General features: G+C 44.4%; 1 protein-coding gene across 1 annotated transcript in view; it reads left to right on the top strand.

The window, feature by feature from the left end:
- Positions 1-5272, top strand: part of LOC146863814 (uncharacterized) — a 28496-nt gene extending 23224 nt beyond the window's left edge. The window contains exons 2-3 of the mRNA XM_085636958.1: positions 1029-2380; positions 4453-5272. Of these exons, the coding sequence (XP_085493084.1) occupies positions 1029-2176 (1148 nt within the window). The 3' untranslated portion in view covers positions 2177-2380; positions 4453-5272. The remainder of the gene's footprint in view (positions 1-1028; positions 2381-4452) is intronic.
- The last annotated feature ends 22152 nt before the right edge of the window (positions 5273-27424 follow it).

Below are 27424 nucleotides of genomic sequence, written 5' to 3'. Positions count from 1 at the left end.
AAATGAACTCATGTCCCTTACTTTTTACTAACACCGTGAATACCTGAGATGAGGTGAGGCAGTTACAGGAAGAGGCAGGAAAAGAGGAAAAGAAACAGTGGATAAAATCAGGATGTACACCACGCGAGCTAGACAAGGTTTGGGTTTATCGTGATGGAAGACCAGTAATGCCTGATAGCATGATCTCTACCATGGCACAGATGTACCATGGACAGGCACATGTAGGCAGGGATGCCATAATCAGACTTTTCAAACAGACCTGGTATAATGCCAAGTTCCGGCTTGTAGCTGAGAGCCTTTGTCAAAGATGCCTTATATGTCTGCAATATAATCCAGGAAGGAAAACAGTGGTGAGTTAGGGAACCATAGGACGGGAGGGAGGTCCTTTTACCCGAATGCAGATTGATTTCATTGAAATGCCCCCATGTAATCGGCTAAGATATGTCCTGGTAGTTGTCTGTCTGTTTTCACGTTGGGTGGAAGCATATCCGACTAGAAGGAGTGATGGAGTTACAGTTGCAAAAGTCCTATTAAGAGAGTTCATCCCTAGATTTGGTTTTCCAGTAACGATTGAATCAGATAGAGGAAAGCATTTTCAGAATGAAATTATAAAATTGATTTGTGAAGCATTGAATGTGCAACAGAAACTACATTGTGCCTATCGTCCAGAAGCTTCTAGAGTGGTGGAACAAATGAATGGCACCATTAAAAACAGATTGGGAAAAATGTGTTTGGCCACAGGTTTAAAATGACCAGATGACTTGCCTCTAATGCTCATGACTATTAGGTCGATTCCTGATAGGAATACTGGCCTGAGCCCCCATGAAATTGTTATGGGTAGAGCAATGAGACATGTTTTCATTCCTGTCAACAAACTACTGCCCATATCTGATGACTTTGTGTTGGATTATTGCAAGGGGTTGGCTGATTCCATTCATTCTGTGTTTCATCAGGTTGGACCAGATGCAACCACACTTGAAAAGAAGCCAGCTCATGATTTAAGTCCTGAGACTGGGTGAGGATCAAAGTGCATAGAAGGAGAAATTGTCTCGTCCCACGTTGGGGAAAACCACGTCAAGTGATTCTGACCACGACGACTGCTGTGAAGTGTGCCAGGGTAAAGAATTGGATTCATGCTAGTCATACTCTTCGGATCCCCAGTCCTGTAAACCGGCCTGAGGAAGAGTACTTGGAAGAATCCGATACCAGTTCTGAGTCCGAACAAGAGGAAGCGAGAACAAGACGAACTCCAAGAACCGGAGAATCGGAGTTGAGCCAAGTTGCGGAGACGGAGAATATACCCCTGAGGAGACGACTGGAAATCTTCGATACTAGCTCCGAATCAGAGACTGAACAGGTGGGAATACAAGAAAGGATACCAGAGAATATCGAAGAAACTGAACAAGAAATTCTTGATAAAGAAGCACCAAGTGCAAGCACAAGAGAAATTCCGCCTGAGATCATAGAGGTAGGAGGTGAGGAATTAGATACAGAGAGTAAGGGTAAGATTGTTGCGGAAGAACCCCGAGGAGGTGTAGGGACAACACACATCCAGGTAGAAGAAGGGACAGTTAGTCAGCAGGAAGATTGCTTGGAAGAAACACGAGGAGGGAAAACAGTAGATAGTGAACCTGAGGTCTCGAGAGTAAAGTCTAAAGAAGGTAAAAGCCAAACCGATACAGAGTCTGAAGAAAGTGAAGGAGAAGGCCGAGGAGGACGAATCTTGAGAAAAAGAGCTAGGAAAACCGAGCGAGGTGAGAAGGGGAACAGGTTGAAAAGACCATCGAAAGAGGAAATCTGGGCAAATAAAATTAAGAGATTGAGATACCGACTGACGAGAGTAAGATCTTCTAACGCTGAACAAGTGAATGAAGTGTCTAGTCAAGAGAAATCAGAGGACACTGATCAGCCACACTTGAAAGGAGAAAAGAGGATAAAGAAACCCAACCAGAAGTACAAGTCACCAGAATGGACGTATGTGGCACTTCCTGAAATACAAGAGGAAGCAGACAGCCAAGGAAGTCTAGGAGTGACCGTGCCGGAAGTGGTTGAAGACGAAGAAGATTCGGAAATCCTGAGAGTTATCTTATCTGACATCAGAGAAGAGACGGATGATCAGGAAGGTCTGAACCGAGATTGTGAAAACCAAGAAAAAGACGATCAAATGCCAGATTAAAGTGACAAAGAAGGATGCAGAGAATTTAAAATGCTGGACGAGACACATAACCCGGAAGAACCAAGTAGGCACTTAAAGCCTTGCGTTTACAAAAAACGAAGTTGTGAATAAAAGAGGCTAAGTCAAAAGACACTGATCATTTCTGAAATGGCAAACACAGAAGGGAGAACACCTACATGTGGGTTTCTCCAAAGATGGTGCAAGGTGTGTTGTACAGGATTATTAATGCTTCTGTGGATTATATTAGCAATAACAATTTTGTTTAGAGTAACATTCGAAAAGGTAGAGAACCACACTGAGAATAAGACTAATAGAGAAAAGGTTTATGATACTCACGCAACTAAACTGGTAGATAGAACAGATTTCCATAAGGATAGGTCTATAACTGATTTTTTTAATAATGTTTTTTCAAGGTTACTGTATGAATATGTAAGGACTATGGACGCTAGAGGTTGCTATGTTTGTATTCAGTTACCTGCATCGGTGTCAGAGGGTGTCACCTACCATCACCTTCCTTTGACATATGGAATAACATGTAGTGTATTAGCAAGTTTGTTCTATAAAACAAGGAAATTAGAATACAATCATACTAATGTAGATAATGTTTTCTCACAGGTACCTGTAGTTCCTGAACTTAATAAGGTGATTCCTGGTAGAACTTTAGGCGAATTCTTCTTAGAAACTAGAGAATTAACATTAGAAGAAGTGTTTAAGAATAATCTTACTTGTAGTCTGAGAAAAGAAGAGAAGACTTTCTTGGACATGGTAGAAGAGAGGAGAATTAAGATGCAAAGAAAGGTACCTGGTGAAAAGGGGGAAACAACAGTTTGGAATGTTGAGAAGGAGAACCATTTAAAGGGAGAAACAAATCCTGCAGTGGCTTTGTATTGGCCTCAGAGAGGGAAATTGTGCATCAGTAGAGATAACACTGTTTATGATAATTATTTTGTAGGCGCAAGTGAATGCCATGATGTATATAAGATCATGGGAGGATGGGGATTTAAAGGAGGAAATGATCCGGTATTCCCTGGAATATATTACATTTGTAGGTACAGGGCTTATTATAGGTTACCGGACCATTGGTATGGTACATGCTACCTAGGCCTGTTCTTCCCAAAAATATTTCATGTGGGAAGGGGAGAGGACGGTTTGCACGAGATAGGTAGACAACTAACACGTAGAAGGAGGGAAAGTTGGTCAGAAATTGTAGGGGATATTTTTGGAGCACTGATACCAGCCGTTGGAATAGCTCTGAATGCACATAAAATTAGAAAATTGTCTACAGTTGTGGATCGCTTATCGACAAGCACAGCTGGAGGGTTCTTAATGGTAAATACCGAAATGGTTGCCATGAGAGCCATGATTATGCAAAATCGACTTGCCCTTGATATTATTTTAGCAAAAGAGGGAGGAGTCTTGTGGAATGATGAAGGTACAACATTGCTGTACTTACATTCCTGACGAGAGTCAAAATTTAAAGAAATATATTAAGAATATAACTGATTTTCATGAGGAAATTGTTCCATTGAAGGTTAAAGGTGTTTGGGAAAAACTTGGTAAAGGGTTTTCTACTATAAAGGGTTTATTAGCAAAATTAGGTAGTTCATTTGTAGGTAAAATACTAGTGCCAGTGACTTGTGTGGTAATACTAATACTGATTTTGAGATTAGGATGTGTATGTATAAAAAGAAGAAAATTACAAAATAAAATAAAAAGAGAAGTTGTGAAAAGAAAGGAAAAGGAAAGGATGAGATGGGAGAGACTATGATGTAACGCAACTAAGTGTAAGGGAACTGAGTAATCATTTCCACAAAAATGTTATGACATTTAGTGGGATTTGTGGTGATGTTAAAAAATCACCAAAGGGGAGATTGATGGAGCAGGTAAAGCAAAATGTTGTATACCTCCTCTTTTTTTGCATGAAATATTAATTACATAATCATTCTAAATATTAATTTGTACTAATTGGTTTGGAGTGGAAATACTAATCAACAAAGTGCACCTTAATAAACACAAGATACACGCGGGACTAAAATGCAAATTGCATGGCAACTAATTAAATGATTAACTGTAGGATGTGTTGAAATAGAGAATTGCACGATTTATGTTGCTTTTGTGATGGTTTGTGCTTCCAGTGCTGCAGAATGGTGAGTACTATTGCTTTGAATGTTGCTACGAGCTAGGAGAATACTAATATATATTGGGATTAGTGTGGCTTTAACCTTAGAATCTTCATTTCCACATATTAATTACCGTTATGTTTGTTTTTGCTTAAGTTGGCATTCAGGCCTACTAGGACGCAGTACTTAAGATGGAGTTCGGAAGTAGCCACTGTTATGTGAGCGCGATGCCTACTGCACAGACTCGGATGGCTCTGAAGATCTCCAGGCGACCTCCGAATAAAAGGCGAGATGTTCCTTGTCAAGGATAGAAACGAAGAGGACTGCCAAGACCCAACTAGTGTGAATGACTGAAAAGACAATAGCGACCTGTACAATAAGGTTTACATGTTGTTACTTTGGAACTTTCGCCTGTGAACCCACAAAAAGAATAACATTTTGAGAGATGTCATACTTGGTCCCATGGGAAGCAGGCGAACTTGAGAATATCACCAATTCTTGCAAATTCAGAGAATTTAGCCAATCAGAACACTTCTACTCTAAAATTGTTGCACATTGTCTTAAAGTAAGGAGAAAACAGGGTATATAAGGGGAAATTTAGAAGGGTCTGTATCATTTCCCGTTGGTGACGGTGTGGAGGATCAATGGACTGATTCATTGACGCGATTGCCTGGTCCTTGATCAAATTGTGGGGACTCCTTCGTGCTGAGGGAGACTTCCTAGACTTACCTGGGTTTTTCTTTGATTAAAAAGGGACAATTTCATCGGCAGGGGTTTTGATTTATGCTGTGGGTTGACGGGTTCTTCTGGAAATGGTCGCCAATATTCAAATCTAGGTAAATATAATTGTTATGTCAATTTACGTTCAATATCAAAAAGTAGATTATCACTTAAAGAAATCTGAATTGAACTGTAATCCTGAATATGCCAACAGATTGAATTAATTAGATAAACTAAATATTGATTAATAAGAAAATTAGTTTGTGATTCTTTAATAAGGTATTGAAAGTTAACCGAAAGGTTCCGAAGCTTTAATGCGTTTTAGCTGGTTCTAAATCACCATCAACCAGTCCAACTAATTGGTCTATCGACCAAGTGGTGGAGTGCCTTGATGTTAAAGTTAGGATTCTATAGGTACTAATGTATATAATGTATATAATTTAAAGATTTTTCTCCCGATAGGTAACAAGGTACCCCCACATGTCCAGAGCTTCTTTTCTCCTGTGTGCAGATTCGAGTGAGACGTATGAGTATTGGTGTTATGGGCCCCACCAATGAATGAATGTATGAATGAGTAATGTGGTGACGAATTTGTGACATAAGGAGCTATGTAAATTTTCCCTTTTCCGCTGGAGCACAGCCTGTCCCGTTGCATTGTCGCTAGATGGTGCCCATGGGCTCTCACTGCGTAGGCTTCTGCATGTTTTTAATTGTATATAGCGTTAACTCGACACAAAGGTATTGGAGCGCTTTAAATGAGCTCCAGTGACGTTACACGAGGACATATTAATTTTCTTGTAGGCACTTGGAGATATGGGGAAGTGCGCAGAATCACAGGATGTTAAGCCTAGGACAACATTGGAACCTGGGGCTCCCGGCCATGGGACAGTGCACAGATGTTCCTTCTCTCCACCCTTTTAACCCTTTCCAACCCCTCGCTGCTTCCCAGTTAACAGGCTGTTAAATGTGAAATGTACAATGCAAAAAATTCCATTGATGCAGCGGGCCTGCGGTTTGAGGATTTTTTAAAATTGTAAATAGCATTAACTCGACACGAAGGTATTGGAGCGCTTTAAATGAGCTCCAGTGACATTACACGAGGACATATTCATTTTGTCGTAGGCATTTGGAGATTAAGGGAAGTGCGCAGAATCACAGGATGTTAAGCTGAGGGCAACATTGGAACCTGGGGCTCCCGGCCACGGGACGGTGCACAGATGTTTCTTCTCTCCACCCTTTTAACCCTTTCCAACCCCTCGCTGCTTCCCAGGGAACAGGCTGTTAAATGTGAAATGTACAATGCAAAAAATTCCATTGATGCAGCGGGCCTGCGGTTTGAGGATTTTTTAAAATTGTAAATAGCATTAACTCGACACGAAGGTATTGGAGCACTTTAAATGAGCTCCAGTGACGTTACACGAGCCCATATTCATTTTGTCGTAGGCATTTGGAGATTAAGGGAAGTGCGCAGAATCACAGGATGTTAAGCCGAGGGCACCATACCTGGGGTTCCCGGCCACGGGACGGTGCACAGATGTTTCTTCTCTCCACCCTTTTAACCCTTTCCAACCCCTCGCTGCTTCCCAGGGAACAGCATGTTAAATGTGAAATGTACAATGCAAAAAGTTCCATTGATGCAGCGGGCCTGCAGTTTGAGGATTTTTTTTTAATTGTATATAGCGTTAACTCAACACGAAGGTATTGGAGAGCTTTAAATGAGCTCCAGTGACGTTACACGAGGACATATTCATTTTCTCGTAGGCACTTGGAGATTAAGGGAAGTGCGCAGAATCACAGAATGTTAAGCCGAGGACAATATTGGAACCTGGGGCCTCCGGCTCTCTCAAACATTCACATAGCAAATAGGTCTCGCCTTTACGGTCTTACAAATGTTTTGCCAGACAACAGTTCATAATATTGCACCAAGGATATTATACTGCATAACTAAATACTTATAAGGTCCCAAAAGCAAAACCTATTGCCATATTCAATAATACCTGATAAGTGTTTAGTTATCCAGCACAATATCCTTAGTGCAACAACATCAATTGTTGCATCGCTAAAAACTTATGTAAATGTATGGTTTTTTATATAGCGCCGATCACCACTATGGGTATCTCAGCGCTGTATTCATACCGCTGAAGGAGCCCTTCCTGGCTTTCCATGTGAGGTGTCCACTCCTGGGCACCCCCATGGTGAAGGCCAGGCATCCCAGCGCTGTTGGGGCCGTTGTGGAGACTAAGCAAGCTATTGCCCAGAGTTGCAGTGTGGGACCCATGATTAGAATAGGCACTGAGGCGAGAATATCCGGTCCGCGGAATTTATAGCCCGAGACCCTGCTGTGATGGGAATCAAACCCTGGTCCCGGACCAGCGCTCTGCATCGAGGTCTGCCGCGCTAACCATTGAGCCACACTTCTCCACATAAGGTCCCAAAGGCTAGACCTATTGGCTATGCCAATGCTTGTTCTTTTTGCCCACCTCCTGTCTAATGGTTGCAATTCCACACCAATTTCTATTGAAACCCCAGTTTTCACCACCTGCTGCGATGCCGAGGTTTTCCTTTTCCTACACGGGCTTCAGAGGATAGCACCGTGCAAACACCACGAACAGAAAACAAACCCAACTCTCTAGGAGCCATGATTCCTTTCTGTAGTTCGTCCTCAGGCAAGCCCCAGATTCCTTTAACAGCCTTACACTCATGTTAGGGGTGCCTTAAGAGAAAGAGGGGTCGAGAAAATAAATCTTCTACTAATGCTCCTATTTCAACCGGATTGCTGTGTGGAAGCTGTTCTGCTACAACTTGAGTTTTCAGAATAATTATTTAAGTATTTTGCATTGGAATAAAAAGATCTGCACGGCAAAAAAACAAAAATGGTGCATTTTTAAAGCACAAGCTAGCAAAAATCTCACTTCCGTTCCAATAAAAACAAAGGGAAACCTATGCTCAGCTGCCATCAATGTAATAAGGGTGCAGTACCTTATATGGCCAATAGAGGTCCATTTAGAACTCCACAGGGACACCTAGTAACAGCCTGTGGGACTGCACCCTTTCCTTGCTTAATACATTTTCTTTTCTTATGCTACTAGCAGAAGCCATTCCGCCACGTAAAGCAGCATCTAAACACTAAGTATCCAAAATATTAGCATTTATTTTTCATCTGCAAACTGCCTTTAATGCAGGTTGTTCTTGCAGAGAACGTCATTAAAGCATCATTACTGGTGCCGGGGGAATACATTTAATTAACATTTAAAATAATGCACATGTTCCTAAATGCTGTGCTGCCAGTCCTGGATTTCATTGGCCGTTGGTACAGAGTAAACACGGCCTTCGTGGTTTCTCCCGCAGGAGCCAGCTGGAAAACATTTATAATATAACTTAAACACTCAGCGTCGCTCTTTCAGTGCCACTGAAAAAACAGTTAATAAACAGAGATTAAGTAGTCACCACAAAAAAGGCAAAATAAACAACAATGGTACATTTTTAAAACACAAGCTAACAAAAATGTCACTTCCAATAAAAACAAAGGGAAACGTATGCTCGGCTGCAATCTTTTTCTTTACAATTGCATTAAAGGTTCAGTGCCTTATGAAGCTAATATAGGTTCCTTAAAAACTGTAGTCCTGCACCCTTTTCTCGCTTGATGGATTTTCTTTTATTACTTATACTACTGCTGGAATTCGTTTTCCCCCCCCAAAAAAATTCAAACAAGAATCATCATTTGCAACTCCAATAGCTCGAACTTTCACTAATGTGAGACCTATTGCGTTGCAGAAGTTTGTTAACTGTGTCACTGGTGTGAGGCCTATCGGCTCACTCATTTAAAGTTCCGCTACTGTATACTTAACTCACATTTGGCCTACATCAAGTTAGAATGTAGGGCTGTGTAGAGCCTGTGTGTTGTATGCATGGGCAGGGGGTATCTGTTCCTGTGAATGGTACAATACATGGAAGATTCTGGGTTCCATTTGGGAGCCCTAATGCTGACTGGAGGAGCCGGTACAGGTAGAGGAATCCCCGGTCAGATTTGTGGATTACTGCATTCTTGTGCGCTGAGTGGTTAACACACTGGAGTACGAAGGGCCAGGCTCTTCAGTACACTTCAAAAAGGTGCTCTTTAATTCAGGAAGAGGTCACTGAAAGGGGCCTGGGCACATTTCAGGAAGGAGATGGGACTAAAAAGAGAATCATTAAGAATTGGGCTGAGATCTTTGGTTAACCTTTCGATACACAAATCGCTGTGGCGGACATCCAACTGTGAACCTCAAGTCATTCTAATTGCCTGTGTTGTGGGGCTTTCAGATTTGAAGTCGCTCCTCCTCTGACAGACTGCTTTCTAGAGCGCATAACTTATATCACATTTGTTGTCTGGAAATAGACTATAAGAAGGGGAGTTTGGGGTCCCCAAAACTGACAACTGTCAAGAGACCAGCCATGTTGTGCACAGAGGAGGTGCTCTGTAAGACTTCTGCCTGTGACCAGGACTGGGGGTTAAGGCCTGCCAGTTGCCCAGCAGTGTGAGGAGACATCACCCAGGAAAAAAACAAGATCACCACCAGCCCCTGGAGCAGCAGTGCCCGCCTGCTTGCCAAGACCAGTGTGCCATGTGAGGAAGAGGAGATTGCTGGAGGAAACAAGGTCCTGTCGGGGTTCATGGTGAGTGGATCTCTGTAGTGCATTGTGAGGAGTTAACATTGTCAATCGGGCTGTCGCCTGTGAGCGCTATATGAGTCAGAAACTCTGTATGCCAGAGGGGGGCGCTGTGAAGTTAACCATGCAGATCGGGACATCACCAGTGTGTTGTGTGAAAGTCGGTGACCCTGTATGCCAGAGGGGCTGCCATGAAGTTAGTTGTGCCGATCGAGCTGTTGCCCTGTGCAGAGGAGAGTCAGTTCCCTGCAACTGTCACCATGGTTGATCTCACGCTCCCTTCAGAACACCGATGAGGTAAAGGAATTCTGGACACCTTAGCAACAGTCACCAAGCAGGGTGACAGCTCTGATTATAACATATCTCCTTTCTTTACACATTGAACTAAAAAAGAACTACAAAAAATAAACTAACTTAGTAATTAATCACTGTACTAGACAATTAAAAGTCATGTCCCATACAAGCAAAAGTCATATCCCATAACACCACCCTGTTGGTTCTCTAAATAAAGCAAACATCCCCTTTCCACATAATGAAATAAAATACATTAGTTCATTAACAAATACATTAGTCCATGACAGTCTTGAAACCTGACAGGAACACAATGTTGCCTGAGTCCTTCACCTCTCAAATCGACAACCACATGTCTTTCCCATTCCAGGCTCCTTCTGATGCCATCAATCTCTCTCCCTTGCACCCTATTCCTTCAGCACCCTGATTTCACCATCTTCTCATCATCCATCAACATAAAACCACTGCATCTCTGTTTCCTCTCCTTACAACCATCCCACTTCCGCATAACATAATTTCTTTTACAATACAATGCCACCCTCCTTTTATTCCACCTTTGCCCATCCTTTAGAACAACATGCCACTCATAAAGCTTTTGCACTTCTTTAGAAACTGAAAACTTGCTAATGCCATCTCTCCTTCCCCCCAATTTGATTTTCACATAGTCTTCTTCAATCCTTCTTCCACTTGAACTGAGTCCCCCTTCTTTCACCACTCCACATTCACTCATCCACTGAGGCGACAACTTTGTCCTTGCTACTCTTCCTCTCGTCCTCACTAATTGTGTCTCATTTGTAGCCCCGTTTTCTGTTGTATTGTATGCCCTCAAAACGTTTCCGATGAGGTAACAAAATCCTGGACACCATGGCAACAGTCTCCAAGACGGGTGATAGAACTCATTATAACAGCGGCCACCGGAAAGGACACGGCTCGTAGCCTGGTTGATTATGTCACGAGGAGGAGAGGCCGCCGTGGTCACGAGCCCTGTCTGAGGATCAAAACCAGAAACCGTCTATTCCCATCCCCCTACCTGGGGGAATGATCAAAGGTAACTTACTGTTGCATCGGAGGAGTGACGAGGACACCCATCGACAACCACTCCACAGCCACAAGAGTTATTCACAAAGGCAACTGTTGCAACCTCCTCACCCAAAAATGACATGCTCTCAGAGTCTGTGGTCATGCAACCCTGCTGGTGTGGGTAAGACTGATTGAACGGCCAGAAGGCCCCAGGAGAACTTGTCTGGCAGATAGCGGTATGGCGCTGGAACACTTTTGACTTATCTAAAAGGGTTGGGTGGGACTCCTGAGACTCGGACTGATAGTGGGGCTTATCCTGAATGTCGCCTATAGTGAATGGAGAACAACCACAACAGCTGGTGATGAGAAAGTGGGACTGAGGAGCCGGCCTATTAACCCCTTCGATGCGCATGACGGAGCGGTTCCGTCATGCGCGTCGGTTGCGCTGTGTGCCTGACGGAACCGCTCTGTCATGGCCCCACCCGCGCACGGAACCTTCAGCACGGCGCGGTAATCCGCGCCGCGCTGAAGGGGTTAAACACTAGAGCCCCGTCCTCAGAGGGGCTGATTGTATTGTTTGTGTATGCCGTATATAACTTTCTGTTTGTATGTAAACACTACTTTTGTCATAAAAGACATTATTTGACTGATCAATCATTTATTACTGCTATTGAACATACTTTGAGTTTTGAGCCTGTGTCCACCCCCTCCCTGTATCTGCCTCCTCCGCAAGAAGGCAGGCAGGTAGCCCGACCCGCGCTACCACTGAGAGTCAAGTGCTAACGGGGTACGTGACCCAGTTGCTCAGGTTCCATAGTAGGTCAGGCCCCAGGACATCAGGAGTAAAAGGCTTCAATAGTCATAGTTGGGCCTCGTAGCTCCTGCTTGTCCTGTGGCCATCTGAAAGGGGTACTGACAACGTTCATGAACTTACACCAAGGACCCCCTCTCCCCCACCCCCCAATTTTTTGTGACCAATGGGCATCTTTCATCTGCGAGTCTACATTGTGAGCAACATCTAAAAAGCATCAGAGCATATCACCACTGATGGGCTATAAAAGAATTGGAAAACGAATCAATACGGTAACAAACATATTACATGTATATATTGCACTTACTATTTAATAGCACATTGTGCATTTAAAGTATAATATTGTCCAGTGAGAGTGACCAACCCTGTATTGGATATAAAGAACAATTTACCAAAGACATGAATTCTTCCCAAGGAATATTTGAAAAGAAAAGTAGAATTCTGAATTTTAAAGAACTTTGTGCTAGGAAATCTGGGTATTACTGGAATGATTTACAAAGACACAACATGTTTGTTAAAGATTCACTCTTGTACCCTCATACCCTAAGGTCTTTCCTTCCACCTACTGTTGTATCCCATTTGCCTCTCAACACGGCCAAAGAAGATGCAAAAGCGGTAATCTAATAAATATAGGCTGCAAAGCTCTTGACATTGCTTTGATCTAAGGGTGCAGACTAACTATTGGTAACTGTTAAATGCAGCTTACAACCTCCCCTCTCACTGAACCAAATGTAACATTAGTAAGTAGTCCACCCATTAAGAAACCATTTTTGGACTTCCCACATCTGAACACCACCACGTTTGTTTCTGCTACATTGACCTCAAAGTTCTGTATTGGAGTTCACAAAGCAGTGATAGACCTCTGCGGTCCTACGCTTAGCACCTTATCGTCAGATAAATGAGGGGCAGATTATTAGATAGACCTCAGCAACAGTGGATGGAATCCAAGCAGAGTGGAGGATCCTAGAGATGGGATTCAGAGGCATATGGGAAGCTGCCCCGGCAGACTGACCGACTGCCTGGTTAAATCTGCCTGCGAGGAGGTTTAAATCCCAGAGGTTCGAGTGACAGAAGCCATTAGATATGTGGGACTCTGCAGATGGATGTGGGTACCTTTCCCCTAATCTGCCGACCAAAACTTTCCATGTTTTTGAGCCTGGCTGTGTTCCCATCCAACAGACTTCCCTTTCTTCCCTTCCTTCCACCTCCCTTCTCCTCCACTCCTCTCTAAAAGTCAATTTTTTCTCTCTCCCCACCCCATTTCCTCCCCAACTTCACGTCCTTCTTCTGATTCACCCAAGCGCCCATCCTTCATCAAGGTTAGACACCCCCTAGGGTCTTCTTCTACTCTCTTATTGTTCTTTTCCAACTCCCCACTTTGTTGCCTATTGCAATCCACCCTCTAACCCTACTCCGCCCTCCTATTGTACCACTTACTTAATCTTTAATAGTATAATTCTAAGTGTGGGACACTCTTGTCTCCCCATCACGGTGTACATGCTTTTTCCTTCTTGAGGGGAGGAGTGAGCTTGTGTGGCTTAATAGTAGATGTCACAGGTTTATTGGTCAAACTCAACAATAGGATTAAAGTGATGAGCAGGATTGAGAATTTATGTTTCTCTTCGAGTCAGTCCTGATGGACCAGGACATTTATATTGTAACTGTGGTTTGAAACCTAGAAGAATGAGAATAAAGTAATAACACAAATTCAGAGGTCCAAATCTAGATGAATTTCTCACACATACCATACTAAAGAGTTCAATTTGATTCTCTCATGAGGGCTAAAAAGGTTGAAACCAGTTTGTAATGCTTATGTTTTAGTCGACCCGTCCCTACAGGAGCAAGACCAAAGTTGACGTGATTTAGGTTAAAGTAGCAGAGCGGGCAACAACAACAACAAAAACACAAAAAACAATAGATTGGGATGTGTAATTACCAGTGGCTGAGGTTAATTCAAGCATTCCATTGATCTTTTTTGGTTTTCTAATTCTGGGGGTGGGCACACAAATCGTTACTTTCATCATGGACAATGGGATAGCGTGCATGAACGCACCCACCATCTCGTGCTGCACGCACATATCTCAAATAAGGATAGGTAGTGACCGGAAAAGGCCAGGAGGTCGACTCCTTTGTGGCAAAGCCAGCGAAGCACATTGACCAATCATCTGGGGAAGATCCACAGAGCACACGAGAAAGTGATGGAAATGACAGGTTGACGCAGCTTTACACAACCAAACAGAGGATGTCTACCTGAATGTACAGAGTTGACAATGTTATTGATTTGACCTACCTGGACCAACTGGAGCCCAAAGAATGGCACTGAATTTGCTTCTTGGTAATCGAGGAAATCATATTGTACAGCTGTCACCCGTACACCCTCCGTCGCATTCTTGTCTCATGCGCAATCACTCGGTCTTGTGATTAAGGACACACTTTTAGTAGGTTGGTCAACTTTACTTTCTGTTTGTAGACTAGCAACTCCTAGACGATGCTGCTGCTCACTAGTGATCGTAAGTCTACCTCCTCCAAGCTCAGACCGAGCCTGCCTTGGTGTAATCAGTGCTTCGAGGTGTTTAAAGTGCCTGCATTTAACATCTAAACAAACCCAGGTCCTGGTCGTTGGTGGGGCTACAGATCTTTGAGCACCCAATGGCGCTACGGCCAGACTTGGGATTTGGTTGTTTATCCTCCACGTCAAACTATTTCTTGGAGACGATATCTACACCACTGTAAATTTATTTTCTTCGAACTGTTTTGCCTAAGGCACTGCATTCCATTGAGACCCTGTTGGAGTAAGCGGAGGTGATACCTGATACCTGATAGCTAAGGTGTGGTGTGGAACATTTCCCCCTGGTGCGTGGCGTGGTCCCCGGCAGCGCGAACGATCTCTGCCCGGACTACAGTCCCCAGCAGCACTCGCGGCGGAACCGGAAGCCGCAGGACACTTTGGCGCGCCCGGAGGCGCTTAAATTGCAGCAACGCCGCTGACAGAGCGGGAGACCCTGTTGGAGTAAGCGGAGGTGATACCTGATACCTGATAGCTAAGGTGTGGTGTGGAACATTTCCCCCTGGTGCGTGGCGTGGTCCCCGGCAGCGCGAACGATCTCTGCCCGGACTACAGTCCCCAGCAGCACTCGCGGCGGAACCGGAAGCCGCAGGACACTTTGGCGCGCCCGGAGGCGCTTAAATTGCAGCAACGCCGCTGACAGAGCGGGAGACCCTGTTGGAGTAAGCGGAGGTGATACCTGATACCTGATAGCTAAGGTGTGGTGTGGAACATTTCCCCCTGGTGCGTGGCGTGGTCCCCAGCAGCGCGAACGATCTCTGCCCGGACTACAGTCCCCAGCAGCACTCGCGGCGGAACCGGAAGCCGCAGGACACTTTGGCGCGCCCGGAGGCGCTTAAATTGCAGCAACGCCACCGCCTCGCGGGTCCGCGCGCGGGGCCGCGCCGGGCTAAGCCCGGGCAAAGGGCGGGCCCTCTTAGGCCCTCAGAGGCCGAGTGAGGCTGGGCTGGGCCCCTCCTCTTTGGCGTATGATCGTGGGACACCATCTATTATCCGCAAACGGACCTCACCCATTAGGTAAAACTGTGACATTCTTTTTTGCTGTTATTGAAGTGGAGAATTTAGGGGGCTGGCTGCGTCCCCCACGGCTCGCATTTGTATCCTATTATAGCGGAGAATGAGCTCTAAAAATTGTAAAAGGACTGGGGGATTGGGGACTCTTGATAGCTACCTAAAACATGCTGAATCAGCCATTGTAAAAGAAATAGCGTCAGTGGAACGTAGACTATCTCTTGAACCCCCCAGGTTAGTTGCATCTTGTACACCTCCTACGACCATTGCAGCTGTTGTACTCCCCAATGATGCTAACCCTTGTACGTCCCAAAATGGGTCTGAAATGGTGGAGACCTCCTCAGTTTTACCTGCCCTGTTATCTAATCCTAGTCCTGCCCCCTCTCCAGTAGCTGTCAGAACTAGACAATCAAGAAGCGCTCCTAATCAGCCATCTAAGGGGGGCAAAACCATGGCAGGTAAAAGAAAGGCTAATAATTCCCTGGGAGCACGGAAACAGGCAAAAATCCCCAGAAAGAACAATCCTGAACAGGGGCTGCCCCAGGTTAACCTTAGTGTTCCCTGTTTAATTGGTGAGTCATCGTGTGGGGGAGTCAACCACTGTACAACTCAGGGCCCCGATATTGGTAACAAGTGTATAGGGTCAGATATAGCGTCCATTATTGATGCTCACCTTAAGCTATTAACTGTACCGTTAATGGCTACCTTGAAACGAATAGAGGACCGCATCACCAAAATTGAGTTACACCTTCAAACTAAGGTTTTAAATGCTGTTCCACGACCCGCGGTAGTTGATTCCCTTAATGCGTGTACAACCATAGTTGACAACATGCTGGATTCTATGATCACCACACACCAGCAACCTACACTTCCTTGCACTACCCCAGCTTTAGGCTCTTCTACCATTTCCCAACCCCCTATTGTTGAAGTTATATCTCAGGGTAGGAAAATACCCAAGCTGACCCCAAGGGGGAGGATCTGTTCTGCGGATCGGCCCCCAGGGAGGGACTCGACACTACATTTACCTCCTGAGGCATGCCCCTATTCTATTATTTTAGCTAATGTTCCAAAGCTTGTGGACGGAAACAGCGAACACTGGTCCTCATTAAAGAACAAAGCCCTTCACTATTTGTCAAATAAAACTGTACTGGGGCAATACTTACATAATAATTTTTTGATGATTAGACGTGTACCTTGGGTGGGTAAGACTAACAAGTGCTTAGATGGTGACTGCATTGTCATAAGTTTTAGATCTCCCAGGTTGGTTGAGGACATTCTGAGGCAGGCAGGTTCTGTCAGAGTTCATTATGATTATGTTAATGTCTTCCCCTTGGGTTTTTTCTATCCCCCCGCTCCTGACCCAAGGACGACCGTTAACTTCCAAAATAGCTGCGCCCCCCTTGATTTTGTCGTACCTATCTCCAACAGATACTCTGCCCTATCCACCTTGGATGATAATGAGTGACTAGGGCAGCTAGAACTAAGTATAGTGCCTGAAACTCAGCCAGCAGTTCCAGATATGGTACCTTTGACAGTTAATAGTGTTTGTAATGGTCCCACGGGCCCTCTAACCAAATTGGTCTCCTGGAACATAGCAGGGCTAAGAAATAAGACAGATGACCCGGCCTGGAGACAACTTATTTGCTCAGGCGAAGTAATCTGTCTCCAAGAGACTTGGGATACGGACAACACGCTGAGTTTAGATGGATATAAAAGTTTTTTTGCACCTGCTGTACCGTCTCATATGGGGAGGGCCAAGGGAGGTTTGGTCACCCTGATCTCAGCTAGCATTCCCGCCTCGCTGACTCAACGCGATACAGGCTCATGTAACTGTTTGGCAGTTCAGATCTCCCTTAATGGGGGTAGTAATTTTTTAATTGTTAATTTTTATAATTCCTTTTATAGAGACACCACGGTTGATCATCTTACCGCACTACATTGTTTTTTGGCTAATTTTAGAGAGAAAATTGAGACAACTTGTCCTATTATTATCATGGGCGACTTTAATATTCACAGATGCCCAGAAAAATGCTATCTGGTGGATCCCTTAGGCCCAACTGAATCACGGGAGGCCCATTTTGAGCACTCTTCACAGGGTGCACTTTTGGAAACAACTCTTGCTGACCATGGCTTGTTACTCCCTGCCATGGTGGATGAGAATATTCCAACATTTAAAGGGAATGGGAAATATTCTGTGATCGACTATATCTTTATCAGTTCAGAATTGAGGAACTCGACTAAGGAATATTCGGCAGTTTGGACATATTTTAGTGACCATAATCCTGTGGTCCTAATCTTGTCTGATCTTTTCTTACAGCCTGTTATAGTCGCCGACAGAACGGACAAATCTCATATTCGCCCAACTGATCAGGATCGCAGAATCAGATGGGACAAAGTTATCCCCGAGGATTTCTTTGCAAATCTGAAAAAGAAGGTTGGCCCTGAGTTGACCACTTGTCTTGACCTGGAAGCAGGGAACATGGAAGTATTAGGGGCGTATTCCGCAATCTGCTCCCAGATCTCAGCTGATCTTCGGTGCCCAGTGAAAACAATGGACAAGGCAGATTTAGGCTGGTTTGACAAAAATTGTTCTTTGGCCAACAGAAAATTGAGGGCGGCCTTGAGCAGTAAACCTTTGAACCGGTCTAACATAGCCCAACTTAGGAAAGATTATACTAAAACTTTGGATACCAGGAAAAAGGAGATCCGGGAGGACGCTTGGGAGGAACTTTCTTCCGTTGATGTCCTTCGCAACAGTGCAAAGTTCTGGTCTGTTGTTAATAAACCTTTCTTTCGCGATCCCTGTAATACTCAATTAGATTGCGGTATCGGGGTTCACCAGTGGTACTCTCACTTCAAGTCAGTCTACGAAGTGGGTATGAACGGTGGATCAAACCCCCCCCTTCCCACTACAAAACAATACACTTTATTCGTAACCAAGGGCGAGGTGGCTGAGGCCATCGGCAAGATGACGAGCAATAAGGCTCCGGGTCCCGATGGCGTCCCCTCGGACCTTTTTAAATCAGACATTGAGACTTGGTCCACAGTTTTGCTGAACATTTTTAATAGGGTCTGTGTCGCAGGCATTCCGGACACCTGGTCCGAGTCTGTGATCATACCCATTTTTAAAAAGGGTAACAGAGGGGACCCTAGTTGTTATCGCCCCATCTCACTCATTGATTCCGCAGTTAAAGTCCTGGGGCGTGTAGTTTTGGGTAAATTAACAGATTGGTTGGAGGATACCAACACCCTTTCGTGCCTACAATATGGGTTCCGTAAGGGCCGTGGCACTATCGACCAAAGCTTGAATCTTTACCTTTTAATAGGCAAATATACTATAGCTAAGAAAGGGACGTTATACCTGGCCTTCATGGACTTATCCTCGGCCTTTGACCGAGTGAATCGGTCGAAACTGTGGGATCTCCTCCTCAAGCAGGGAGTAGACGATAATCTTGTCTATTTCTTAGCAGATCTCCATAGAGATCTCACTGCTACTGTCAGATACGACCGATTGGGTAACTGCACTGGTAAGATTGGAATCTCCAATGGTGTAAGGCAGGGCTGTATTTTAGCTCCCCTCCTTTTTACACTTTACATCAATGACCTTGCCACTGCCTTAGAAGAGTCTTGTAAGGATATCCCTAAGGCCGGGAAGTATCAAATTCCTGCACTATTATATGCAGATGATGCTGCATTGCTAGCGCGTACAGCAGTAGGGCTTCAAAGTCTTTTAGACACATTTGCCGACTTCATGAAAAGACTTGACTTAAGCGTGAATTTTTCTAAATCTCACGTCATGACTGTAGGATGTAAACCCAAGAAAATAAAGACCATGCTATGTGAGGGCCACGTTTTATCTAGAATCACCAGCTTCCCATACTTGGGGGTCATCTTTGATGACAAGTCATCCTGGGCCCCTCAATTAGTTGCAAAACGTAATGCCTTTGCTAGATCCATTATAGGCGTTCTGGATTTTGCTCGTAAACTGGGGGTGAAACCCATGCAAGCTATTCTGAACATTTATGCGGCCAAATGCATCTCCATAGCTATGTATGGTGCGGACCTGTGGGGTTTCAAAAATGTGAAGGAACTTCAGGTGGTAGAGGACAAGTTTTTAAAATCCATTCTATCGCTTCCCCAGGCTACCTCGGGTTATATTGTACATCAAGAATGTGGGGTTGGTTACCTAACTGATCAGATAGCTTTAGCCCCCCTATTAAAATGGTTATCAATCTGGCTAAATCCGGAACTCGATCTAAATCGTGAAATTATAACTGACTGTTTATCACTTGAGTTCGGAAGGGCTATCCCATGGCTTCGTTATGTTAAGAGCTTAAGTGACGATATAGGTCGCCCAGACATTTTCGATAATCCCAATAATCTTTCTAAGGGAGACCTCAAATGGGTAAAAGATATATATAAGCGCAGAACTACTTTAGCCAGAGAAGAAAAGGAGCTAATAAAACCTACAGTAAAGGCCCATCAGCTATTAATAACTACATGCAGCATAGAACCTTACTTGACCATTGTGAATAATATGAACCATCGCTTTTTATTGACAAGGTTTAGACTGAACAAATACCATCTTTTGTTCACTGATTCCGCAGGATGGATGAAGGACAGGGACTTAGAGATCTGTTCATGTGACAGTTACTCTCTCAAGGATACTGTTCATCTTATCTTTTTTTGTAAACATTTGTCCCCTCTCCGCAGAAAATTCATCATCCCACTTATCAAGAATAAGGGATTCAGACAAGTCAAACCTGCACTTTTGTATCTCCAGTTGCTAAGTACTACCTGGGAGATTTTTAACATTGCAAATTTTTTGACTATTGCGATGAGATTAAGAAAAAAAATCAAGTGGTCTTAGTCTTGTTTAAAATTGATTGTGATTTATGAGCAAACCTGACCTTGTCTTATTTTAATGTAGTGTTTTTTAATTATGTGCATATGCCTATTTTAAATGTAATATATATTGTATTTATTGTGATGCTTTGCACTTTTATGGCTCTTGATATGAGCCGAATAAAGTAATTTTGACTGACTGACTGACTGACTGAGTCACTGAACAAACCGCCATAATGATGTGCATACGGTAATGCAATTAATGGGCAAAGTAATGGACTCAGAGTTCATTTTGGCAGCATCTCCTCAGCATTTGCTGCCCGTCCAGAAATGAACCAATCAAATAGCCTCAGAAATTAATATTCAAACTAAAACACCTTCACTGATTGCCACTTGAGAAGCAAACACATTTCAGGGCGTTATGCATCACTAATGCACAAGCAGTACCACACATTTCTGAACTCAGAGTTTCGATTCCTCCCACCCAAATCCTTGAGCAGTATTTGCCATTCTCTTAATGGAGGTGGTACTGATATTCAAGAAAACACGTACACAAGGCTGCACTTTCTCCTGTGTCTGCTGCAGCCTTTGGCATTCTTTGCCCATAGACATTAATCTATCTGTGGTCCGTTTGAGCTTAAGAAAAAGGCTAAAAACCTTCATATTCCAAAGTCTTCTCTTTTTTCCCTGTCACTTCACTTTCCACTATAAGATTCGCACAGCTTCTTGCACTGAGAGGCCTTGTGGTGTATCGACACAAACATATTGGATAACTTAGGCAAAAAGATATCCTATACATGGCCCCTCTGTTTGTAATAGAAGGTGTAGAGCACTGAGGAACAGAATGTATATCTAACTTATTGAGAATAATTGAGGTTCTCTTTTTGGTCAATGTTCATCTGCGTGGTGGCCCACTAGCTTAGGTGCCCGCCCTACGCATGCTAATTCTGCCAGGCATCTTGGCATCTGATGGACGATAAACTCAACTGTACTAAAGCTAAGAAAATCTGCATTTTATTACAAGACGGGAGGCTCCTGTTCTGCTTGTTTAAAGAATAGCTACAACAGAATGTGTACACAAGGAGCAAACTAACAATAAAATGTTCAAAATGTGGAGACATTTGACCAATCTGCAGATCTGAGAATGTCCTCAAGATGATCCCTAGGCCTAGACCAAAAAACTTAAGCGACCGTTGCTCTCTAGAGCAGTGAGTTCCGAAAGAACTGGTATCAATTCCAGAAAGGTGCATGACTCATCTTACCCAATGAGCCAAAGAAGATGAGGAAACAGGCTTATGTGGTTCCATAAGAGAAATCAGAGGTTGCCTGAAAGTGGACAGTCTCAAAACCCTAATATCAATATCCATCTTCAAACAGTTGCCCACACAAAGTTTAGGTTGGAGAGGAGTATTTGAGTATTGTACTGACATCAGGTTTGTATGGTCCTTTTAAGCTCATTGAAATACACTTCACTGGTTTACCGAACAGAAGAAACTTCTAAGGCTCGAACATCAGAAAGACATTTAAAGAAATCAAACACAGCAAAACAGTAAGCCTTGCAGACTAAAATGAAATGATAAAATTACTATCCAGCCAAGAAATAAACTAATTTAAAACAAAATTTACATCCCACATCATATTATATTTAGGTTTTGGATGATTAGAAAATTGTACTCCCTTCAAAAGATAACCAACAAGAGGATGGTCTCCCACTAGTCTTTCATTCTCCCAAATATGTTCCGCAGAGATGACTGATCTATATGTATAAATGGTTCCACAAGCTTTTCATTGGGAGGCTAAAGAGATCTTATAATTGAGACTACATCATCTGAAAAGGGATTGAAATCTCTGTTCAGGCACCAAATATAGCATACTGACCATGCTGAAAGATATGCTTTAGTGGTAACTAGGACCCAGGATTGGAATATGAGATCTGAAGCTTCTGCAGAAATACCTCAGGTTCTCCAGACAGAACTCAAATATTCCATCCTACCAACGTTAGGGATTGAATGTGCACTGCAGGCTAAGCAGAATATTCTGAAGCAACAAAAAGATTACAGGACAAGCGATGGACAGTGCCAGGACATAATAGAACCAGGGTTAAGCTTGCAAGAAGGGAGGTCAGAAGAACTGATGTGGCTTTCTGACAGACAACCTGTGCCAAGAGACGAGCAATCATAGTGTGTCAGGGAGCGGGCTCCTCTGACAAGCTGTTGCCCGATCGACACCTGTCCCCTAAGAACTCCCCTTTATTTCTTCCACAGCCCCCTATGCTGATATCGGTTTAAGCGAACACCAGTGACCTCAGACCCCAAGCTACTGGCCCTTTAACTGGGAAAAGACGGCAGCTTTGACCCGAGGGCGGGGCCTCCACTTTCGACAGCGGAGTTAAAAGTACCAACAGCCAATGAGGTCGTTGTCTTTGACCAGCGGGAGAGAGCAGCAGACGAGGAACCAGCAAGAGGAGCCACGGAGACGGAGTCTCGGAGTGTGGTCCCGGAATACCCGCGCGCCGACAGGAGACCCCCGGACAAGCAGCCCGGAGGCCGGCACCACTCACCGCCCAGCCACGTTCCCGGAGGAACGTGGCTACAACAGGTGCGTGCGAGATTCCTGGGGCCAGGGAAGAGGGAGGACTCCTTGTATACGGGAGGAAGCGGCGGGGGCGGTACAGGTTAGGTTTCCTCCTTACCTCTCCCCGGTGTCAGTACCCCCTGTCTGCACCTCCTCGGACGCAGAAACCGGTGATCCTGCACCCCCGACCTGCACCTGAGTTTAAAACACCTGAAACTAAAGGCCGTTTTTGTTTCTGCTTTGTTTTTTTCCCTTGGTTCATCCCGTTTTCCCATCTTCATCCGGAGTACCGCAAGGAGTAAGCAGGCAAGGCCGAGAGAAGACTAGCCTTCCTGGGAAGACCGACGGGAACCAATAGCTGTGATCTCACACTACCAACCTTGTTTCCTAAATAAAAACACTGAACGCATAGCTTTCGTCTCCTGTGACCTCCTTACCCCTCAACATAGTGAAAGGAGTAAATCCATCTATTGAGAAAGGGCCCTATTTGGAAGAAACATTTCTGAAGCTGATGGAATGCAGCCTCCAGTTGCTGGAATCCTGGAGATGTCTGGAACCTTGGCCACCATTGCGTTGAGACTGCCTGGTAGGTATTACGCTTGAACTAAAAGTTTCCTTAGAAGACAAAATTCCTAAAATCTCTTGTCCATCTCTGACAAGGGTCTGGATCTTTTTCATCCTAAATGATTGATCTATCTGACTGCCATAAAGTTGTACATACAAAGGAAAATGGAACAACTTATCTTGTCTTTTCTGAAGGTTCAGTTTGCAAAGTAGTCTGCAACCATCACTAAACAATTTATATGCATATCTGACCCCTGTTCTCACCATGTATCACCAATCGGGGAACTGGCTTCACCTTGCTCCCTACCCTGCAAGGTGTGCATTGAATTCTAAGGCTAGATCTGTGGGGGAATGGAAAATTTGCCTTTCGGTTCCTAGCACTAAGATGATCTAGCCACCGATGAAGTTCCAAATCGGATTCTTGACCTAAGTTTATAGAATCTGTACGAAGGAGACCTTGCTGAAGTTGGGAATTGTCAGTCTTCAAGCGCCAGATAATGATGGTGTGGGGAAGTAGGATCTGCTTTCATGGTCACCCCCACTTTTTGCTGGTGTCATTATGTTTTACTGACTAGTATGACTGGGATCCTGCTAATCAGGACCCCAGTCTCTGTGCTTCTATCCTAAATTGGACATGGTGAGTATTTAGGTACACTCCAGATTGGCTACAGGTGTACCCTTGTAAGTCCCTAGTATATAGTACTAAGGTACCCAGGGCATAAGTACACCAGGGGTTCCTCATGGGCTGAAACATGTAGAATGCCACCCATGGGAGACCACTCAAATTGTGACTACAGACCTGTCATTGCAGCCTGTGGAAGCTGGTGCTTGCACCACTTACAACAGATATGTTTCCGTATATCTGAGGTCACTGCACTTAAAACTTATATGTCACGCTTAAGGCAGGCCTTTCCATCCTGAAGGAAGGGTGCTTGATTATAAGTGTGAGGAGGACACCCCTACGACCCTTGGAGTCCATTCTCCCGGGTTGTAAGTGCATCAGCCATTACAATATATAGATTGGCCATGCATCATTATGTGACGACTATCTCTACATTTGCAGTAATGAACCCTCTTGTGTTTGGTATCAAACATGTTGGAATCATACCCCAACAGCGTAAAAGGTGTTGGAGGTATGATTCCATGCAGTGTAAACTCCTCCGGGAGGCCCTCAGTGCTCTAGGTACCAGTCTTCTAGACCCGTACAGCAAACTTTGGCTGCTGCCGACCAGAGACACGATTCTGCCCTCCTGATGCTTAGCCAAGCTCAAGCAGGGAAAGGCAGGATGTTGGACCTGTCAGCCTTAGGGCGGTCTCCCCTTACATTTTTGCCCTTTTGCCTCCCACTTTGACCCTACACTTTTGTTGGACTTAGGACTCTGGGCACCTTACCACTGCTAAACAGTGCTAAGGTGCAGGTGCCCACCCCTAAAGACATGGTGACATTGGCATACCTGCCACAGGCCCCTGCTACTGCAGTGAGGCCTACCCCTCCATAGGTTAACATTGGGAACCCCCCTTATGGGATAACCTCTGACTGGGACCTAATAAGTCATGTTTGGTATAGTTGGAATCATAGCGGGGAACCCTCTCTAGTGGTATATGGGGTTTGGGCACTACTGCTTTAGAAATCCCACTTTTAGAAAGTGGAAATTTTCCTGCCTGCACTTAGTTTGTGCACTGCAGACTCCCCCCCCTCCCATCTGCATGCAGATAGCCTTCCTGGGCTGTGAGGAGGGAGTGGTGATTCACACCTTTACACATGAATAGGCTGGGCCCGGCTGCCCCACAATAGGCTTATCGACCCTTCTTTTGTCACTGTAGACAGCCAGGAGCCAGGTCAGGGATGGCGGGGAACACCCCAGAACCCCCTAGACCCGTCCAGAAGCTTCTGCCCCCTTCTAGTGACTAGGCACCAGGGTATAAAAGGGAAGGGCCTGGCCACACATTTTTGTTACACCACTGGACCAGGAAGAATCTCTGCTGTAGTGAAGACTGATGTGTCAGGAGGATTGCCACACTGCTGAGGCTGACTGCTCCCAGGAACTGCTGCCCCAACTTGCTGAGCTGCCCTACTGCCTGCTGATCTTGCCCTGCTAGGGAGGACTAAAACAACACCTCCACTGTGTCTCCACAGCTGACTGACTTGCCCCCTAGTTATTGGGGGCTCGCAAGGATTACAGACTCCAAAGACTGTCCCTGCAGCACCGTGCCCGTGGAGCTGCGTCCAATTTTAAACCTGACTTGCTTACAGAGGACTCCATGTTCAAGATCAACCACCACGCGGTCTGCGTGGGGTTGCACTCCACTGAGGGACATCTACCATCCATAAAATTGCCGTCAGGTCATCGCCGTGGGCCAGAGTTGGACCGCGATCTAAATTGTCCCCTGAGGTCACCGCCGCTGGCCCGAGCGGAGCACGTCACTAAAGCACCCCCGTAGCGCGGTGCGCGGGTGCCTGCACTCTACTGCCGACCGGATTCAAAACTGACCCCGAGATCACCGCCGCTGGCCCCAGTGAAGACCATATTTAAGGCTGTCCTCAAGATCACCGCTGCTGGCCCCGAGTCTGCAATGGTGTAGTGTAGTTCCTATAATCCCTGATAGGCTCTGCGCATTGGAATAACATACACCATAGATTTGACATAGGACTAAGGTCAGTATGTCTCTATCAAGTATATTAAACTTAATTACTTGTGTGTGCCAGCTAACTCAGAAGTCACTAGAAACTTCTCGAATATACAAGAAGGGATTTATTCTCTGACAACCGCATAAACATGACAACTTTTTTTCCCTTTAGAATCGGAACAGTCTCAGAATCGTGGAAAGAATAGATAACAGTTTCGCTCAGTCAATCGTGCATGCTTCGTTTATACAGAGTCGCAAAGAAATAGAGAGACAGGCGTTTCAATAAAAGGGTTTATTGAACAGTCTTATTTCTCATGCAAGAGATATGAATTGCTACAATCGTAAGAAAGACTGCGAATTACAATATGTAAGAGGTTAGCAGTAAGATAAAATAATACTGCAATAGCATTGTTTGTAGCTATGATATATATTAATCAAAAGACATACATAAATAACATAAGCTAAAATGTGATACTCATCTGATGCTTCTAAATTGTTCTACCCCAGTGTACCTAACCTAAGTGCAGTACGAGGTTTGAAGTAGGTGCCATTTCTAAAGTATAGCTAGCTATATTTTAGTTTAGCCAAGAGTTGCCAAAAGTTTCTCTAAGTTCTAGTCAGCTCCATACCTGAGAATGAGAGAGGTTGGAATCTCTTTTCTGGACTTGATAGTCTAACCCCCCGCAAGGGAAGTCAGAGAGCACTGGAGCTGGATTCTCTGCGAGGAGGATGGCAGCGTCAGGTCAGTGCATCAGGCTGGAACTCGATCTCCTTCCGAACTTGCCGTGGCGAACCACGTAGTCTGGGTTGGATCGAATCCATCGGGAACCGCAATTTGCCAGGGCAAGTGCTGGTATATTTATACCTTGAAGGTGTCTAGGAATGTCAGTATTGACGTAAAAGTCGGGCAGAGGAACGTCATGAATGAACCCCTAAGGAATAGATGTTCGTGCATACTTAATGGGTTCTTAGAGAAATCAATATTCAAGCTGAGGGAAATTCCTAAAGGCTTAAGGGTCTGGTTTGCCAAGAATTCGTTGTGACGTGGATGGACGGATGTAGGTGGCCATGCCTGTATTTGGTTTGTACGGACAATGTCTAAATAAGGGCAGATTTCTATGTCCAAACAAGGGCAATGTGAATTGTACCTATATAAGGGTATAAATCGGGAAACCTATATACGGAATCTAAATCTGCACACAACACCCAGTCCAGTTTCGTATGAATGATGTTACTAAATCCTAAACGTTCTAAACATATCTTAAAACAGAGTATTGCATGGGTTTGCTAAAATAAGCTAAAAACATATCTAAAACATATGTTCTAAAAATACATTACAAAACCATTGCTATGCATAAAGTGTTGTATATATTAAAGGCAATGTAAATATAGAAAAAAAAGGGGCCAAAACCATTTCATATCAGGTTACATAAGTCAAATTGTTATTC

This window comes from Triturus cristatus, chromosome 2_1 (assembly GCF_964204655.1).
Source record: "Triturus cristatus chromosome 2_1, aTriCri1.1, whole genome shotgun sequence".
Taxonomy (NCBI): Eukaryota; Metazoa; Chordata; class Amphibia; order Caudata; family Salamandridae; genus Triturus; species Triturus cristatus.
The sequence above is the reverse complement of the archived record's forward strand: the minus strand, read 5'-3'. Positions and strand labels throughout refer to the sequence as shown.